The following is a 20,310-nucleotide window of genomic DNA, read 5'->3' as shown; positions in this document are numbered from 1 at the left end:
AATTCCAATAAATACAGCTTTGTTGTTGCAAAACAGATTGCTTTAAATTGCTTAAAGGTTTTGATAGTTATTCTATCCATTTAGATATTAAGAATATTTAATGATATGTACTGAATAATTTTAATGCTAAGGACCCAGCATGCTGACTGACAAGCATTAAAATCAGTTGGTATGGCATATTTTTGCATATCAAATGATTAAGTGAAAAAAAGACTGATAAAACTATTGTTGAAAATACTTTAGTGACACTATGGTAAATATAGAAAATAGGTCTGTTTACACCACTATTCCACATTGCAATGTTGGAATCAAAGCCAAAACCCACTATTATGCCCTATTGTTTTTTTTAAATTGTTTTTATTTGTAGTAGCCGTAGCGGTACTTGCAGTAATGGTGATTTTTTTTTTCTTTTTCAGTTGTATCAATGTGAAAAGCAGAACCATGAGTCATAATGGAGCAGCAAGAGGAACAGCAGATATTTTACCCAAAACCTGCAGTTGTGTCATCCAGAGAAGAAGTCGACGTCTCCTGGTCTTTAGCATTGTAGCTCTCCGTGTAGAAGATAGTCTGACTCCATTTCATAAAAGGAAAATTTAAACTGTTAATGATCGATGGAAGCAATGGAGGATGAGTTGAATTATGAAGTGGTTTTATTCAAGACTCATGGTACTTCTACACAGGGTAAGTTACACACTCTTAATTCTGGCTCTTAGTTAATACACATTATGATTGTACCAAGAAACACATGTCAATGCTTGTCTATAAGTCTATGGATCTGTAGCAGGAACAAGACGCGGAAAAGAATGAGGTTGTTCAGCAAAACCTTTGCTTGAATTAAAAAAAATTTTTTAGATTATAGCTTTCATTTTTGTATTTCAGAAGGCAGAGATGTGGAGAAATCCGTGTATGCTGCGGTGAAGTATAAGGAAGAGGAGACTGATGAAATCTCTCCCATTTCAGGTCATCTGAGCTTCATTTTAACTATTACGTTGAATTAATGTACAGCACTTTATCTGCTGTGAATGAATACTGTGATGATCTTGTTAATGAACAATGTGACTGTAGCTTGTTAATGAACACTGACTGCAGCTTGGTAATGAATACTGTGACTGCAGATTGGTAATGAATACTGTGACTGTAGCTTGATAATGAATACTGTGACTGTAGCTTGATAATGAACAATGTGACTGTAGCTTGTTAATGAATACTGTGACTGTAGCTTGTTAATGAATACTGTGACTGTAGCTTGATAATGAATACTGTGACTGTAGCTTTTTAATGAATACTATGACTGTAGCTTGATAATGAATACGGTGACTGTAGCTTGATAATGAATCCTGTGACTGTAGCTTGTTAATGAACACTGTGACTGTAGCTTGTTAATGAATACTGTGACTGTAACTTGATGATGAATACTGTGACTGTAGCTTGATAATGAACACTGTGACTGTCGTTTGACAATGAATACTGTGACTGTAACTTGATTATGAATATTGTTACTAGCTTGTTAATGAATACTGTGACTGTAGCTTGTTAATGAATACGGTGACTGCAGCTTGTTAATGAATGCTGTGACTGTAGCTTGATAATGAATACTGTGACTGTCGTTTGATAATGAATACTGTGACTGTAACTTGATTATGAATATTGTTACTAGCTTGTTAATGAATACTGTGACTAGCTTGTTAATGAATGCTGTGATTATAGCTTGTTAATGAATACTGTGAGAGCAGCTTGATAATAGATACTGTGACTGTCGTTTGATAGTGAATACTGTGACTGTAACTTGATAATGAATACTGTGACTGTAGCTTGTTAATGAATACGGTGACTGTAGTTTGATAATGAATACTGTGACTAACTTGATAATGAATACTGTGAGTGCAGCTTGATAATGAATATGGTGAATAGCTTGATAATGAATACTGTGACTGCAGCTTGATAATGAATCCTGTGAATGCAGCTTGATAATGGATACGGTGACTGTCATTTGATAATGAATACTGTGACTGTAGCTTGATAATGAACACTGTGACTGTAGCTTGTTAATGAATACTGTGACTGTAGCTTGATAATGAATACTGTGACTGTAGCTTTTTAATGAATACTATGACTGTAGCTTGATAATGAATACGGTGACTGTAGCTTGATAATGAATCCTGTGACTGTAGCTTGTTAATGAACACTGTGACTGTAGCTTGTTAATGAATACTGTGACTGTAACTTTATGATGAATACTGTGACTGTAACTTGATAATGAATACTGTGACTGTAGCTTGATAATGAATACTGTGACTGCAGCTTGTTAACGAATACTGTGACTGTAGCTTGATAATGAATACTGTGACTGTCGTTTGATAATGAATACTGTCACTGTAACTTGATTATGAATATTTTTACTAGCTTGTTAATGAATACTGTGACTAGCTTGTTAATGAATGCTGTGATTATAGCTTGTTAATGAATACTGTGAGAGCAGCTTGATAATAGATACTGTGACTGTCGTTTGATAATGAATACTGTGACTGTAGCTTGTTAATGAACACTGTGACTGCAGCTTGGTAATGAATACTGTGACTGCAGATTGGTAATGAATACTGTGACTGTAGCTTGATAATGAATACTGTGACTGTAGCTTGATAATGAACAATGTGACTGTAGCTTGTTAATGAATACTGTGACTGTAGCTTGTTAATGAATACTGTGACTGTAGCTTGATAATGAATACTGTGACTGTAGCTTTTTAATGAATACTATGACTGTAGCTTGATAATGAATACGGTGACTGTAGCTTGATAATGAATCCTGTGACTGTAGCTTGTTAATGAACACTGTGACTGTAGCTTGTTAATGAATACTGTGACTGTAACTTGATGATGAATACTGTGACTGTAGCTTGATAATGAATACTGTGACTGCAGCTTGTTGATGAATACTGTGACTGTAGCTTGATAATGAACACTGTGACTGTCGTTTGACAATGAATACTGTGACTGTAACTTGATTATGAATATTGTTACTAGCTTGTTAATGAATACTGTGACTGTAGCTTGTTAATGAATACGGTGACTGCAGCGTGTTAATGAATGCTGTGACTGTAGCTTGATAATGAATACTGTGACTGTCGTTTGATAATGAATACTGTGACTGTAACTTGATTATGAATATTGTTACTAGCTTGTTAATGAATACTGTGACTAGCTTGTTAATGAATGCTGTGATTATAGCTTGTTAATGAATACTGTGAGAGCAGCTTGATAATAGATACTGTGACTGTCGTTTCATAGTGAATACTGTGACTGTAACTTGATAATGAATACTGTGACTGTAGCTTGTTAATGAATACGGTGACTGTAGTTTGATAATGAATACTGTGACTAACTTGATAATGAATACTGTGAGTGCAGCTTGATAATGAATATGGTGAATAGCTTGATAATGAATACTGTGACTGCAGCTTGATAATGAATCCTGTGAATGCAGCTTGATAATGGATACGGTGACTGTCATTTGATAATGAATACTGTGACTGTAGCTTGATAATGAACACTGTGACTGTAGCTTGTTAATGAATACTGTGACTGTAGCTTGATAATGAATACTGTGACTGTAGCTTTTTAATGAATACTATGACTGTAGCTTGATAATGAATACGGTGACTGTAGCTTGATAATGAATCCTGTGACTGTAGCTTGATAATGAATCCTGTGACTGTAGCTTGTTAATGAACACTGTGACTGTAGCTTGTTAATGAATACTGTGACTGTAACTTGATGATGAATACTGTGACTGTAACTTGATAATGAATACTGTGACTGTAGCTTGATAATGAATACTGTGACTGCAGCTTGTTAACGAATACTGTGACTGTAGCTTGATAATGAATACTGTGACTGTCGTTTGATAATGAATACTGTCACTGTAACTTGATTATGAATATTTTTACTAGCTTGTTAATGAATACTGTGACTAGCTTGTTAATGAATGCTGTGATTATAGCTTGTTAATGAATACTGTGAGAGCAGCTTGATAATAGATACTGTGACTGTCGTTTGATAATGAATACTGTGACTGTAGCTTGTTAATGAATACGGTGACTGTAGTTTGATAATGAATACTGTGACTAACTTGATAATGAATACTGTGAGTGCAGCTTGATAATGAATATGGTGACTAGCTTGATAATGAATACTGTGACTGCAGCTTGATAATGAATCCTGTGAATGCAGCTTGATAATGGATACGGTGACTGTCATTTGATAATGAATACTGTGACTGTAGCTTGTTAATGAACACTGACTGTAGCTTGTTAATGAATACTGTGACTGTAACTTGATGATGAATACTGTGACTGTAGCTTGTTAATGAATACTGTGACTGTAACTTGATAATGAATCCTGTGAATGCAGCTTGATAATGGATACGGTTACTGTCATTTGATAATGAATACTGTGACTGACTTGATAATGAATACTGTGACTAGCTTGATAATGAATACTGTGACTGCAGCTTGATAATGAATCCTGTGAATGCAGCTTGATAATGGATACGGTGACTGTCATTTGATAATGAATACTTTGACTGACTTGATAATGAATACTGTGACTGTAGCTTGTTAATGAACACTGACTTTAGCTTGTTAATGAATACTGTGACTGTAGCTTGATAATGAATACTGTGACTGTAGCTTGTTAATGAATACTGTGACTGTAGCTTGTTAATGAATACTGTGACTGTAGCTTGATAATGAATACTGTGACTGTAGCTTGTTAATGAATACTGTGACTGTAGCTTGATAATGAATACTGTGACTGTAGCTTGTTAATGAACACTGACTGTAGCTTGTTAATGAATACTGTGACTGTAACTTGATGATGAATACTGTGACTGTAGCTTGTTAATGAATACTGTGACTGTAACTTGATAATGAATACTGTGACTGTAGCTTGATAATGAATACTGTGACTGTAGCTTGTTAATGAATACTGTGAATGCAGCTTGATAATGGATACGGTGACTGTCATTTGATAATGAATACTTTGACTGACTTGATAATGAATACTGTGACTGTAGCTTGTTAATGAACACTGACTTTAGCTTGTTAATGAATACTGTGACTGTAGCTTGATAATGAATACTGTGACTGTAGCTTGTTAATGAATACTGTGACTGTAGCTTGTTAATGAATACTGTGACTGTAGCTTGATAATGAATACTGTGACTGTAGCTTGTTAATGAACACTGACTGTAGCTTGTTAATGAATACTGTGACTGTAACTTGATGATGAATACTGTGACTGTAGCTTGTTAATGAATACTGTGACTGTAACTTGATAATGAATACTGTGACTGTAGCTTGATAATGAATACTGTGACTGCAGCTTGATAATGAATCCTGTGAATGCAGCTTGATAATGGATACGGTGACTGTCATTTGATAATGAATACTGTGACTGACTTGATAATGAATACTGTGACTGTAGCTTGTTAATGAACACTGACTTTAGCTTGTTAATGAATACTGTGACTGTAGCTTGATAATGAATACTGTGACTGTAGCTTGATAATGAATACTGTGACTGTAACTTGATAATGAATACTGTGACTGTAGCTTGGTAATGAATACTTTTACTGTAGCTTGATAGTGAATACTGTGACTGTAGCTTGACTGTTTGTTGTTGTTTGTAGACAAGAAGAAGAAATGTCTTCCCTACATTCCTCTTTGGTTGGTGACAGTGGGTCTGGGCATTCTCTGTGTCATCTTGATATCAGTCATCATTGCCCTCTGTTGTCACTGTAAGTCTGTCTGTCTGTCAATCTATTTATATCTGTCTATCTATCTATCTATCTATCTATCTATCTATCTATCTATCTATCTATCTATCTATCTATCTATCTATCTGTAATCTGTCTGTCTGTCAATCTAGTATCTATATCTGTCTATCTATCTATCTATACCTATCTATCATCTGTCTCTCTGCCTGCCTATCTATCTACCTGTCTGTCTGTTTGCCTGTCTGTCTTCCTGCCAGTCTGTCTGTTTTTCTATCTGGCTGTCTGTCTGCCTGCCTGTCTGCCTCTGCCTGTCTCTCTGCCTTTCTGTCTGCCTGCCTGCCTGTCTGTCTGTTCGCCTGCCTGTCTGCCTGTCTGTCCTGACAGCAGTAAGTGAGCTCCATCATCCTGTTTACATACTGTGGTGCTTTCAGTCATCTCAGTCAACGTGAGACTGTGGAGCAAGCTGAGCAGCCTGGAGAGACAGACAGGTGAGCTGGCCAGAGAGAGAGACAGCCTCAACTGGACACTGGGGTTCATCCTGGAATTCGAAAACTTCAGTGTACATGACTACTGTTCACAAAAAGGAGATGAAACGAGGCAAAAAAGTACACACACACACACACACACACACACACACACACACACACACACACATACACACTCATATTTTGGTACAGTGTGGGCAGGGGTGGGTGGTGGTAGTCATTGGATTGGTTTGGGCCTTTTTGGTGGAAACTCCCTCCTTTCTGAGCCTGCGCTTGTCTTCTGCAGCACGGCGGAGATCATTATTATATAGTGCAGCTCCTTCCCAGACAAGTTTTCTCCAGTTCGCCCTGTTGGTTGCTGTGTCCTCCCGGGTCTTAGGGTGTGGCATTTTTTGATGTTTGTTTGGATGTTATCCTTATATCTTTTCTTTTGACCTCCCGGGGCACGTTGTCCTGTGAGAAGCTGGGAGTATAGGACTTGTTTTGCAAGACGAGAGTCAGGCATATGGATGACATGGCCAGTCCATCTGAGCTGGTGTTGGGCGATGGTGGCAGTGATAGCGGGAAAGTTAACCTCCTCCAGGACGCTGGTGTTGGTGCGTCCATCTTCCCAGGTGAACTTGAGGATTTTTTGGAGGCACCTCTGATGATGTGCCTTCAGGTGCCTGCTGTATGTGGTCCAGGATTCTGATCCATACAGTAGGGTGGGCAACACTACCGCTCTGTAGACCAGAATTTTCACCCTGGCCTGGAGGTCGCGGTTTTCATAGACCCTTTTCCTCAGTCTTGAGAAAACCGCACTGGCACAACTGAGGTGGTGGTGTATTTCCTCATAAGTGTTAGCTTTGGAGGATAGGAGGCTTCCGAGATACGTAAAGTGGTCCACATTTTCCAGTCTGGTTTTCTCAACAGATAGTTGGGTGTGGAGCAGGGTTATTTGTGTTGGGTGGTGGCTGGTAGAGGTTCTGGGTCTTTTTTATGTTAAGGGCGAGACCAAGCTGCTTGTATGCCTTGGCAAAAGCATCCAGAATGCACTGTAGGTCCTCTTCTGCATGGGCCACGAGGGCATTTTCATCGGCATACTGCAGCTCCATGATGGAAAAGGTAGTGGTTCTGCTTTTAACCCTGAATCTGTTGATGTTCAGGAGTTGTCCATCAGTTCTCTACATGATTCTGACTCCTTGTGGCAGGTGTTTACTCATAAGATGGAGGATAGCAGAAATGAAAATGGAGAACAGGGTAGGAGCAATGACACAGCCTTGCTTGACTCCAGTGTGAACCCTGAAGGGTTCCCGTTTCATCTCCATTGCCACTGAGTACTGTGACTGACATATTGTCATGCAGTAGTCTCATTATCCAGATGTTTTTGTCCGGGCAGCCAGTTTTTGCCAGAACCAGCCACAGAGCCTGACGGTTCACAGAGTCAAAGGCTTTGGTGAGGTCTATGAAAGCCATGTATAGTGGTTGATTTTGTTCCCGGCCTTTTTCTTGTAGTTTGCGAGCAATGAAAATCATGTCCATGTTACCTCTATTTGGGCGAAATCCACTCTGAGACTCAGGGAGAATGTTTACTGACAGGGGGAGGAGTCTATTAGCCAAAACCCGAGCTAGAGTTTTCCCAGTGGTGGATAGGAGGGAAATGCCACCGTAATTCCCGCAGTCTGCCTTGTCTCCCTTCTTAAAGATGGAGACAACGAGGGCATCCCTAAGTTGTGCAGGGATTTCCTCCTTTTCCCATATTTTGAGGAGCAGGGTGTGGATGTGACTAAGGAGAACTGGCCCACCATCCTTCAGGATATCTGCTGGGATGCCGTCAGGTCCAGCGGCCTTGTTGTTCTTCATCTTCCTCGTGGCATCCTGCACCTCATTCCAACAAGGTGGCGCTCCCATATTCTCACTGATGGGTTGTTGAGGGAGTTGGTCAAGGGCGTCCATCTCAGGAGTTGTGTCCCTGTTCAGTAGCTCCTCACAATGCTCTTTCCATCTGTTGGTCATTGACTTATTATCTTTCAGCAGCATTAGCCCGTCTTTGGAGCGAAGGGGGGCTAGACAACGGTGGCTGGGGCCATATACCGCTCTTGTGGCATCAAAGAAACCTCTGGTATCCCCACAGTCAGTGAGCTGCTGGATCTCCAGAGCCTTCCTTGTCCACCACTGGTTCTTCAGTTGCCTAACCCGAGATTGAACAGCTGCCTTTGCTATGGCATGGGCTACTCTTTTAGCATTGCAGTTGATGTCATTTTGCCAGGCAATGAAGGTTTGCTGCTTGATTTCAATGAGCTGTTGGATTTCATTGTCATTCTCATCGTACCAGTCTTGATGTTTCTGGGTTTTGTAGCCAAGGGTGCTTTTGCAGGAGTCCATGGTGATAGACTTAAGCAGGTCCCAGTGTGTATCAATATCTTCTGGGTAATGCTTGGGCAGAGCAGCTCTGAGAGTAGCCTGGAGCTGTTCTCGAAAGCTGGTGTCACCCAGCCGTTCGATGTTGAGCTTTGGCTGCCACTGTCTTTTTTGCACCCTTCTTTTCCACGTGAGACTAATGGACATGATAGAGCAGATGAGGCGGTTGTCTGTCCAGCAGTCATCTGCACTGGTCATCGCTCTGGTGTTGAGCACATCATGGCGGTCTTTGGCGTGGACGACTATGTAATCGATGAGGTGCCAGAGCTTAGAGTGAGGATGAATCCAGGATGTTTTGAGTTTATTCTTTTGGCGGAAAAGTGTGTTGGTGATGACCAGGCTGTGTTCTGAGCACTCTGAGAGCAGTAATATGCCGTTGGAGTTCATGTTGCCAACTCCTTCCTTGTTGTCCAGGTCAGCATAGAAGGCCTACTTCACTTCATCCTGTGCATCAAGTGTTGGAGCATAGGCACTAACAACAGTGGCCTTTTGGCCGCCTGCGAGCATCAGGCGTATGGACATTAGGTGTTCTTTGATGCCCACAGGGAGTTTGGAGAGGTGGTTGATGAGGCTGTTCTTAATAGCAAAACCCACGCCATGCATCCTTGGTTCATCAGCAGGTTTTCCTTTCCAGAAGAAAGTGTATCCACCTTTTTCCTCCTTCAGCTGCCCTTCATCAGCCAGTTGGGTTTCAGAGAGTGCTGCTATATCGATCCGGAATCTCCTTAGCTCCCTGGCGATGATGGCAGTTCACCTTTCGGGTCGATCACTGTGTTTGTTGTCCATGAGGGTCCACATGTTCCAAGTTCCAGTATAAGTTTGCTTCCGTTTATGTTTCTGACCGCTTAGTGGTGATCCCTCTGGCTGCGGTAGCCCAGACGGGAGTTTTCGAGGCAGGCTAGGTTTAGGGCACCTTTTCCTGCCCCTTCCACTACTGGGGTGAGCAGAGTGGATCCTAAATAGGGCTGCTCAGTAGTGGGTTCAGCTGCCGAAAAGCTCTTTCTGCCTCAGCCCAAGAACTTAACGACTGAATCAGACACCCACCGCCTGTGTGTCAGGTTGTGGTTAGGAGCTGCCAGACTTCACGGTCCTGCCCCCGTCACCACTTCCTGATCGCCACAGGACTTTTGCCGGGATGTTAAACGGTCCGATTCCCTTTCAGGAGGACGCCTGTGCATGGAATCTTTTAATGTGGGGGGGCTGATGCACAGGCAGCCTCCACACAGTCTTTGGCATAGAAAGGCTGGGATCCAGTGGCATGGAGACCAAGACAGCTGGGGGCCCTTCTTTGCTGCAGCCTTCTTCCGCCTTTGCAGCCATTGTGGTGCTCCTCACAGCCACCATCTTCCGCCCGCTCCGCTGTTGAGGACTTAGTTGCTATTAGTCCATAGCTGGAGCAGTGGTTGAGAGACGCCAGGGCGTGTCCACACACCGGTGGGCCTGCGTGTCTTCTCTCTGGGGCCCACTGCTGCTCCGAGATCCACTACAGTTTGGCCTGGGACCGCAAAGTACCCAGTTACCATGTGTGGCCAGGAGGAGGCACTGCAGGAGTCTTGGCGACAGAGAGGCTATGTATTGGCAGGAGGAGACTTACGCACTCGATTGCTTTTTTCACCCCCTACAAGAGGGCTAGCCGGCGGCAGTAGCTGAAAGCAGAAAGTAGCAAGCAGAAGCAGCATGCACTAACTACAAGCACTACTACCCCATTACTACTGCACTGATGTATCACGCACACCCTGTCTGCTGACACATACACACACAACATGCACACACACTCATGCACACACACACACACACACACACACACACGTCAAACAGGAAAAGAAACTTTGTTTCACTGTATGTTTACATCTGATGTGGTAGTTTTGTGGTACTTGTGTAAACACGAACACTCAGGAGTATCATATGTGTTGTCTTGCCCACACGTACATGTGATGGTATATGTGCTTACGTAAATCAGAGCCAACATCAGATCCAACATCAGATCTAACATCAGATCTTATATCAGATCCAACATATGATTGCAACATCAGATCCAACATCAGATCTAACATCAGATCCAACACCAGATCTTACATCAGATCTAACATCAGATCTTACATCAGATCTAACATCAGATGCAACATCAGATCCTACATCAGTTCCAAAATGGAACATTAGATCATTTGGATTTGGAACATTAGATCTGATTTGGAACATTTGGAACATTAGATCTGATTCAGATCTTACATCAGATCCAAAGTCAGATCTTACATCAGATCCAACATCAGATCCAACAACACATCTCACGTCAGATCTAACATCAGGACTCTGTCAATCGCATTTGTCACTTTGCCCCATCATTGTCATACTCTGTCTTTTGTGTTTCTTTGTGTGTCATGTGTGCTGATATCCTGGTGGTTTTGTTGTCCTGTCTGGGCACACTAACAAATTAATTTCAAGTAAGTTGGTTTGGCAGTTGAGTATTGAAGCTTGAATGTGATACTTGTCTTGTCTTGACACAGTCTGCAAGCCCTGTCTGGACGGCTGGCTACCTTTCCAGTCGAGCTGTTACTGGTTTGCCGATTCTGGTTTTTCTTTGCACTGGAAGACCTGGGAGGAAAGCCAGAGCCACTGTAGATATTACCAGGCACATTTGGTGACGATTGAGAGTCAAGAGGAACAGGTGAGAACTAATGCTGAGGATCAGCATGTAGGCTATCTTCTTATTTAACATTGTAATGATATGTTACTGCTGGGTCAATACACATTGCAATTTGATTTGATATAACAATTCTATGAAAGCAGCATCCCTCTTATCTACACTAAAATGTGGAAACTGCAATAATCCAAACCAAATACACAACGCAATTAATTTATTTGAAGCCCCATGGGATAGAAAAGCTTTAAAAATGAGCAGGATCCCCTGAGTAAACCTTGAAACCATTAAAACCCTTGAAACCATTCAAACCTTAAAACATTCAAATCATTCAAACCTTCAAATCATTCAAACCTTCAAACCATTCAAACCTTCAAATCATTCAAACCTTCAAGCCTTCAAATCATTCAAATCATTCAAACCATTCAAATCATTCAAACCTTCAAATCATTCAAACCTTCAATCCTTCAAACCATTCAAACATTCAAATCACTCAAACATTCAATCCTTCAAATCATTCAAAACTTCAAACTTCAAATCATTCAAACCTTCAATCCTTCAAATCATTTAAACCTTCAAACCATTCAAATCATTCAAACATTCAAATCATTCAGACCTTCAAATAATTCAAACCTTCAAATCTTCAAATCATTCAAACCATTCAAATCATTCAAACCATTCAAATCACTCAAACCTTCAAATCTTCAAATCATTCAAACCATTCAAATCATTCAAACCTTCAAACCATTCAAATCAATCAATCAAACCTTCAAATCATTCAAACCTTCAAACCATTCAAATCATTCAAACCATTCAAATCATTCAAACCTTCAAACCATTCAAATCACTCAAACCTTCAAATCATTCAGAGCATTCAAACCATTTACATTCAGACATTCAGAGGTGTACAAACATTTCACCAAACCTCTGCAAAGCCTCTCTCCATTGTGCTTCAACATTGAGATGCAGGGGAAAGCTGCGTTTTTTTCTTTCTTGGGGGGGGGGGCTTCTCCCCAATTGTATTCGGCCAATTACCCCACTCTTCTGAGCCGTCCCGGTCGCTGCTCCACCCTCTCTGCTAATCCGGGGAGGGCTGCAGACTACCACATGCCTCCTCCGATACATGTGGAGTCACCAGCCGCTTCTTTTCACCTGACAGTGACAAGTTTCACCAGGAGGACGTAGCACGTGGGAGGATCACGCTATTACTTACATCAGCCATGGTTCAACCTGCGCTATAATGAGCCATGGTTCAACCTGCGCTATAATGAGCCATGATTCAACCTGCGCTATAATGAGCCATGATTCAACCTGCGCTATAATGAACCATGGTTCATCCTGCGCTATAATGAACCATGGTTCATCCTGCGCTATAATGAACCATGGTTCATCCTGCGCTATAATGAACCATGGTTCATCCTGCGCTATAATGAGCCATGGTTCATCCTGCGCTATAATGAGCCATGGTTCATCCTGCGCTATAATGAGCCATGGTTCAACCTGCGCTGTAATGAACCATGGTTCATCCTGCGCTATAATGAGCCATGGTTCATCCTGCGCTATAATGAGCCATGGTTCATCCTGCGCTGTAATGAACCATGGTTCATCCTGCGCTATAATGAGCCATGGTTCATCCTGCGCTATAATGAGCCATGGTTCATCCTGCGCTATAATGAGCCATGGTTCATCCTGCGCTATAATGAGCCATGGTTCATCCTGCGCTATAATGAACCATGGTTCATCCTGCGCTATAATGAGCCATGGTTTAACCTGCGCTATAATGAACCATGGTTCATCCTGCGCTATAATGAACCATGGTTCATCCTGCGCTATAATGAACCATGGTTCATCCTGCGCTATAATGAACCATGGTTCATCCTGCGCTATAATGAGCCATGGTTTAACCTGCGCTATAATGAGCCATGGTTTAACCTGCGCTATAATGAACCATGGTTCATCCTGCGCTATAATGAACCATGGTTCATCCTGCGCTATAATGAACCATGGTTCATCCTGCGCTATAATGAACCATGGTTCAACCCGTGCTATAATGAGCCATGGTTCATCCTGCGCTATAATGAGCCATGGTTCATCCTGCGCTATAATGAGCCATGGTTCAACCTGCGCTGTAATGAACCATGGTTCATCCTGCGCTATAATGAGCCATGGTTCATCCTGCGCTATAATGAGCCATGGTTCATCCTGCGCTGTAATGAACCATGGTTCATCCTGCGCTATAATGAGCCATGGTTCATCCTGCGCTATAATGAGCCATGGTTCATCCTGCGCTATAATGAGCCATGGTTCATCCTGCGCTATAATGAGCCATGGTTCATCCTGCGCTATAATGAGCCATGGTTCATCCTGCGCTATAATGAACCATGGTTCATCCTGCGCTATAATGAACCATGGTTCATCCTGCGCTATAATGAACCATGGTTCATCCTGCGCTATAATGAACCATGGTTCATCCTGCGCTATAATGAGCCATGGTTTAACCTGCGCTATAATGAACCATGGTTCATCCTGCGCTATAATGAACCATGGTTCATCCTGCGCTATAATGAACCATGGTTCATCCTGCGCTATAATGAACCATGGTTCATCCTGCGCTATAATGAGCCATGGTTTAACCTGCGCTATAATGAGCCATGGTTTAACCTGCGCTATAATGAGCCATGGTTTAACCTGCGCTATAATGAACCATGGTTCATCCTGCGCTATAATGAACCATGGTTCATCCTGCGCTATAATGAACCATGGTTCAACCCGTGCTATAATGAGCCATGGTTCATCCTGCGCTATAATGAACCATGGTTTAACCCGCGCTATAATGAGCCATGATTCAACCCGTGCTATAATGAGCCATGATTCAACCCGTGCTATAATGAACCATGGTTCATCCTGCGCTATAATGAACCATGGTTCATCCTGCGCTATAATGAACCATGGTTCATCCTGCGCTATAATGAACCATGGTTCAATGGTTCATCCTGCGCTACAATGAACCATGGTTCAATGGTTCATCCTGCGCTATAATGAACCGTGGTTCATCCTGCGCTATAATGAACCGTGGTTTAACCTGCGCTATAATGAACCGTGGTTCAACCCGCGCTATAATGAACCGTGGTTCAACCCGCGCTATAATGAACCGTGGTTCATCCTGCGCTATAATGAACCATGGTTCATCCTGCGCTATAATGAACCGTGGTTCATCCTGCGCTATAATGAGCCGTGGTTCAACCCGTGCTATAATGAACCGTGGTTTAACCTGCGCTATAATGAACCATGGTTCATCCTGCGCTATAATGAACCGTGGTTCATCCTGCGCTATAATGAACCGTGGTTCAACCCGTGCTATAATGAACCGTGGTTTAACCTGCGCTATAATGAACCATGGTTCAACCCGTGCTATAATGAACCGTGGTTTAACCTGCGCTATAATGAACCATGGTTCATCCTGCGCTATAATGAACCGTGGTTCATCCTGCGCTATAATGAACCGTGGTTCAACCCGTGCTATAATGAACCATGGTTCATCCTGCGCTATAATGAACCATGGTTCAACCCGCGCTATAATGAGCCATGGTTTAACCTGCGCTATAATGAACCGTGGTTCATCCTGCGCTATAATGAACCGTGGTTCATCCTGCGCTATAATGAACCGTGGTTCAACCCGCGCTATAATGAACCATGGTTTAACCTGCGCTATAATGAGCCATGATTCAACCCGTGCTATAATGAACCATGGTTCATCCTGCGCTATAATGAACCATGGTTCATCCTGCGCTATAATGAACCATGGTTCATCCTGCGCTATAATGAACCATGGTTTAACCCGTGCTATAATGAGCCATGGTTTAACCTGCGCTATAATGAGCCATGGTTTAACCTGCGCTATAATGAGCCATGGTTTAACCTGCGCTATAATGAGCCATGATTCAACCTGCGCTATAATGAACCATGGTTCATCCTGCGCTATAATGAGCCATGGTTTAATCTGCGCTATAATGAACCATGGTTCATCCTGCGCTATAATGAACCATGGTTTAACCTGCGCTATAATGAACCATGGTTCATCCTGCGCTATAATGAACCGTGGTTCATCCTGCGCTATAATGAACCGTGGTTCATCCTGCGCTATAATGAGCCATGGTTCATCCTGCGCTATAATGAGCCATGGTTCATCCTGCGCTATAATGAACCGTGGTTCATCCTGTGCTATAATGAGCCATGGTTCATCCTGCGCTATAATGAACCGTGGTTCATCCTGCGCTATAATGAACCGTGGTTCATCCTGCGCTATAATGAGCCATGGTTCATCCTGCGCTATAATGAGCCATGGTTCATCTTGCGACTCATGTGCTGCTACACCAGACTGACAGCTATATTTCATATTTAGGAATTCATCAATAACCATACAGAATTCTATCATGATGAAAACCATGGTTACTGGATTGGTTTAACGGACAACACTGCAGACAGACAGTGGCGGTGGGTCAGTGGAAGTCCCCTCACCCTGAGGTAAGCAGTGACACACAGACACAACACATCTGCATGCATTCACCTGATCGACAACCCTGTTTTAACCATTGCTATTCAAACAAAGATAATGCTGCTAGTGTCAGCTATTACCCTGCTTTAATGCTGATGAATCTCACAGTAAATACTGACACACAGCACAGACACCCACTGTCTCGTGACTCACACAGCATCTCCACACACTGAGAACCTGCCTACTTGAGAATGTGGTTGTGAGAACATTTTGGCACTTTTTGCCCAGTGGTCAGCACTGTTGGCTCACAGCAAGAAGGTCCTGGGTTCGAACCCCAGGCCGTCCCAGGTCCTTTCTGTGTGGAGTTTGCATGTTCTCCCCGTGTCTGCGTGGGTTTCCTCCCACCATCAAAAAGACATGCATGTTAGGGTTAATACTCCTGCCTGTGCCCCTGAGCAAGGCAATGGAAAGAAGAAGTGGTAGGTGGTCCCCGGGTGCTGCAGCTGCCCCCTGCTGCTACACAACAGGATGGTTACATGCAGACAACACACTCACTGTAACCTGTACAATGACAACAATAAAGCGGCTTTCATCGTTCATATTTCTTCTTCTGTAACTTTTTACAAAAGCAACCAACAACTGTTTCTTAGCTGTAACAGCCTCGTGTCTGACCTCTGCCCTGGTCACCGCAATGGCTTTCAGAAGACCTTGGTTGGATCAGAAATGTCCCATTTGGACAGACAGTCTGTGTGTCCCACATGCACACTATACATACTCATTCTGTTTTGAGCATGTAGTGTGTTCACACTGCAAAACTGACAAAACTAAGAATACTTCAGAACCCACATACCGAATCTGCTCCATGTTTGAGTGGGTGGACCCAACGTGTTTCAGAAATCGAGGATGCAAGCAGCAAGCCAACTTTTCTGTGATGCGTGTAACCCATCTTGTAGTATCAGCTGCTGTCTACAGGGGGCGTCTCTGCCATGTCAGAGGAGAATGCTAATAAGCATAGCTAATGAAGTCAAGTCAGTGTTATTTGCAGTACATGCCAAAATCACAAGATGGTCTCAAAGGGCTTGACAGCTGGTGCGACACACGATCCCCTACACTCAGGCCCTCGTTTTCGGAGAAGACAAACGAATAAAGCCGAAGAACACATTAATAACTGCTCTTTGTCTGCTCTTTGTGGATTGTTGCTCATCGCAGTCCTGTCAGCACACAGGTTGCACCATTTCCTGTTTCTGCTAAACGGTTAGCACAGTCATTCCTCCCACACCACCTGTCAGCACAGTATACTCTGCAGACTAGTACACACTAGGTACTATCACGTGTTAGTACACAGTCTGGAGTTTAGGCTGTCCGAGTGGTGTGGCTGTCTATTCTGTTGCCCACCAACACGGGGATCGCCGGTTCGAATCCCCGTGTTACCTCCGGCTTGGTCGGGCGTCCCTACAGACACAATTGGTCGTGTCTGCGGGTGGGAAGCCAGATGTGGGTATGTGTCATGGTCGCTGCACCAGCGCCTCCTCTGGTCGGTCGAGGCACCTGTTTGGGGGGGAGGGGGAACTGGGGGGAATAGTGTGGTCCTCCCACGCGCTACGTCCCCCTGGTGAAACTCCTCACTGTCGGGTGAAAAGAAGCGGCTGGTGACTCCACATGTATGGGAGGAGGCATGTGGTAGTCTGCAGCCCTCCTGGATCAGCAGAGGGGGTGGAGCAGAGACCGGGACAGCTCGGAAGACTGGGGTAATTGGACGGGTACAATTGGGGAGAAAAAAACGGGGGTAAAAAAAAAAGGATATATATGTCAACACGGATAGAGGAGAAAAGATGTTAAGGCGTAGCAGTACAGGCCTGCTTGGTGCGTCTCGCACTCATCAGCTGCTGATGTTTTATTCACAAAGCTGTCATAGTGCCCAGCGTCACGCCCCTCATGTCGGCTGGACAGCCGCCAATCAGATGGCGAAACATTCCCATTATAACAGCTATACATATATATTATTATTTATTTTGTTTGATATAACCAAGGACTCTTAAAACCAGTGCAGCAAGCAGTACAGAGGTGAGACCCTACATAGGCTGCAGTTGGAAACAGGTGGGCAACAAAGTGGCAGAATGTTATCACAACTGCTTTCTTTGTGTACTCGCAAAGGATCTCAGTGCCCCGGCAGAGTGAAGTTAGTAAAGCTGGCTCGCTTTGGTCATTCATCACCAGCATTATGCACTGATTTGCAATGCAAGCCGTCATTTTTCCTTGTCAGCTTTTGGACGACTAGACGATCGTATTCCAGCTTCCGCTGCGGCCTCAGTAAAGCACGGGGAAGAGCCGGGGCCAGCTGGGGGAAAGCCAGCTGCTCCATGAAGAACCGATGGATGTGTGAATCGAAAGCCTTGACCAAGCCTGATTAGTTTGTGCTGCTTTGTTCTGCAAAATCCTTCTCAGGTATGCACCGTTTTACAAAGCGACCTGTGATGGAAAGATGTCTGGCACCAAAGCACAGCTTGTTGCAGAGATCAGCCACACCGAGCCCTACTCACAAGCACACAGCAACAGAATAATCATGATGATGATGACAGGGTGGAGTGATCAGTGATAGATTAGCTCAGATTACCCAAGCGTTTTGTAGTGTACCAGTTTAAACGGGACTGTTTGTTGTACAGTTTTCTTGTGTTTGTAGCTGAATCGTTTTCCTTGACCTTGTTTGTATCTTTTGTAAATATATATTTGCCTTGCCCTGAGCCCGACCAGTGTAGTAAAGTATGCTGATACCATTTCAGCAGAGAGAAATAAAAAGACAAACTGATTCTGGCTGGGTTATCTGGCGTATAACTGACTATGATATGTTAAATGTTTTAACCAACTTGTATTCAAACACATCAATAACATTAATGGTATCATTATTATAATATACTTATTACCTTTTAACTAGACTGTTTAACACAGTCCTGGAAAGTGGGAGGATGCCTGAGGAGTGGAGAAGAAGCATACTGATACCGATTTTCAAGAACAAGGGCGATGTGCAGAACTGCAGCAACTACAGAGGTATAAAGTTGATCAGCCACAGCATGAAGATATGGGAAAGAGGAACAGAAGCTAGGTTAAGAGGAGAGGTGACGATCAGCAGCAGCAGTATGGTTTCATGCCATGAAAGAGCACCACAGATGTGATGTTTGCTTTGAGAATGTTGATGGAGAAGTATAGAGGAGGCCAGAAAGAGATACATTGTGTCTTTGTGGATTTAGAGAAAGCATATGACAGGGTGCCGAGAGAGGAGGTGTGGTATTGTATGAGGAAGTCAGGAGTTGCAGAGAAGTATGTAGGGGTGGTGCAGGATATGTATGAGGGAAGTGTGACAGTGGTGAGGTGTGTGGTTGGAATGACAGATGGGTTCAAGGTGGAGGTAGGATTACATCAAGGATCGGCTCTGAGCCCTTTCTTGTTTGCAGTGGTGATGGACAGGTTGACAGACAAGATCAGGCAGGAGTCTCCATGGACTACGATGTTTGCAGATGACATTGTGATCTGTAGTGAGAGTAGGGTGCAGGTTGAGGGGAGCCTGGAGAGGTGGAGGTATGCACTGGAGAGAAGAGGAATGAAAGTCAGTAGTAGCAAGACAGAATACCTATGCATGAATGAGAGGGAGGACGGTGGAATGGTGAGGATGCAAGGAGTGGAGGTGACGAAGGTGGATGAGTTTAAATACACTGCTCAAAAAACTAAAGGGAACACCTAAAAACACAATATAGACCTCGATGAATGAAATATTTCAGCTGAAAATCTTTATTTATTAGACAGAGGAATGTGTTTAGAGCAAAATAACCTAAGAATGATCAATGGAAATCAAAATCATTAGCCCATTAAGGTCTGGATTCAGAATCATACTCAAAATCAAAGTGGAAAATGAGAACATAGGCTGATCCAACTTCTGTGGAAATTCTTCAAGATGATTCAAAATGAGGCTCAGTAGTGTGTGTGGCCTCCACGTGCCTGTATGCACTCCCTACAACGTCTGGGCATGCTCCTGATGAGACGACGGATGGTCTCCTGAGGGATCTCCTCCCAGACCTGGATCAGGGGAACGGGCAACTCCTGGACAGTCTGTGGTGCTACATCGCGTTTGCGGATGGTACGAGACATGATGTCCCAGAGGTGCTCGATTGGATTCAGGTCTGGGGAACGTGCAGGCCGGTCCATAGCATCAATGCCCTCGACATACAGGAACTGCTGACACACTCTGGCCACATGAGGACGAGCATTGTCCTGCATGAGCAGGAACCCAGGGCCCACTGCACCAGCATATGGTCTGACAATGGGTCTGAGGATCTCATCCCGGTACCTAATGGCAGTCATGGTACCTCTGGCTAGCACGTAGAGGTCTGTGCAGCCCTCCAAGGATATGCCTCCCCAGACCATCACTGACCCACCGCCAAACCGGTCATGCTGGAGGATGTTGCAGGCAGCAGAACGTTCTCCACAGCGTCTCCAGACTCTCTCACTCTGTCACATGTGTTCAG

The 20,310-nt window shown here is 43.4% G+C and overlaps 1 protein-coding gene across 1 annotated transcript; it reads left to right on the top strand.

The window, feature by feature from the left end:
* Positions 1 to 611: 611 nt before the first annotated feature.
* On the top strand, positions 612 to 18,434 carry LOC130117804 (CD209 antigen-like protein C). Its single transcript, XM_056286040.1, has 7 exons — positions 612 to 681; positions 880 to 960; positions 5,689 to 5,796; positions 6,207 to 6,263; positions 11,165 to 11,325; positions 15,701 to 15,822; positions 18,057 to 18,434. The coding sequence occupies exons 1-7, from the start codon at positions 612 to 614 to the stop codon at positions 18,202 to 18,204; spliced, it is 747 nt and encodes a 248-aa protein (XP_056142015.1). The 3' UTR covers positions 18,205 to 18,434.
* The last annotated feature ends 1,876 nt before the right edge of the window (positions 18,435 to 20,310 follow it).

Source organism: Lampris incognitus, chromosome 9 (genome assembly GCF_029633865.1).
Source record: "Lampris incognitus isolate fLamInc1 chromosome 9, fLamInc1.hap2, whole genome shotgun sequence".
Classification (NCBI taxonomy): Eukaryota; Metazoa; Chordata; class Actinopteri; order Lampriformes; family Lampridae; genus Lampris; species Lampris incognitus.
The sequence above is the reverse complement of the archived record's forward strand: the minus strand, read 5'-3'. Positions and strand labels throughout refer to the sequence as shown.

Excerpts from the sequence above, each read along its gene's own strand:
- LOC130117804 (XM_056286040.1), top strand. The coding sequence starts at position 612 with ATGGAAGCAATGGAGGATGAGTTGAATTATGAAGTGGTTTTATTCAAG. Across the intron at positions 682-879 it reads TCATGGTACTTCTACACAGG|AAGGCAGAGATGTGGAGAAA; the intron begins GTAAGTTACACA and ends TTTGTATTTCAG. Across the intron at positions 961-5,688 it reads TGAAATCTCTCCCATTTCAG|ACAAGAAGAAGAAATGTCTT; the intron begins GTCATCTGAGCT and ends TGTTGTTTGTAG.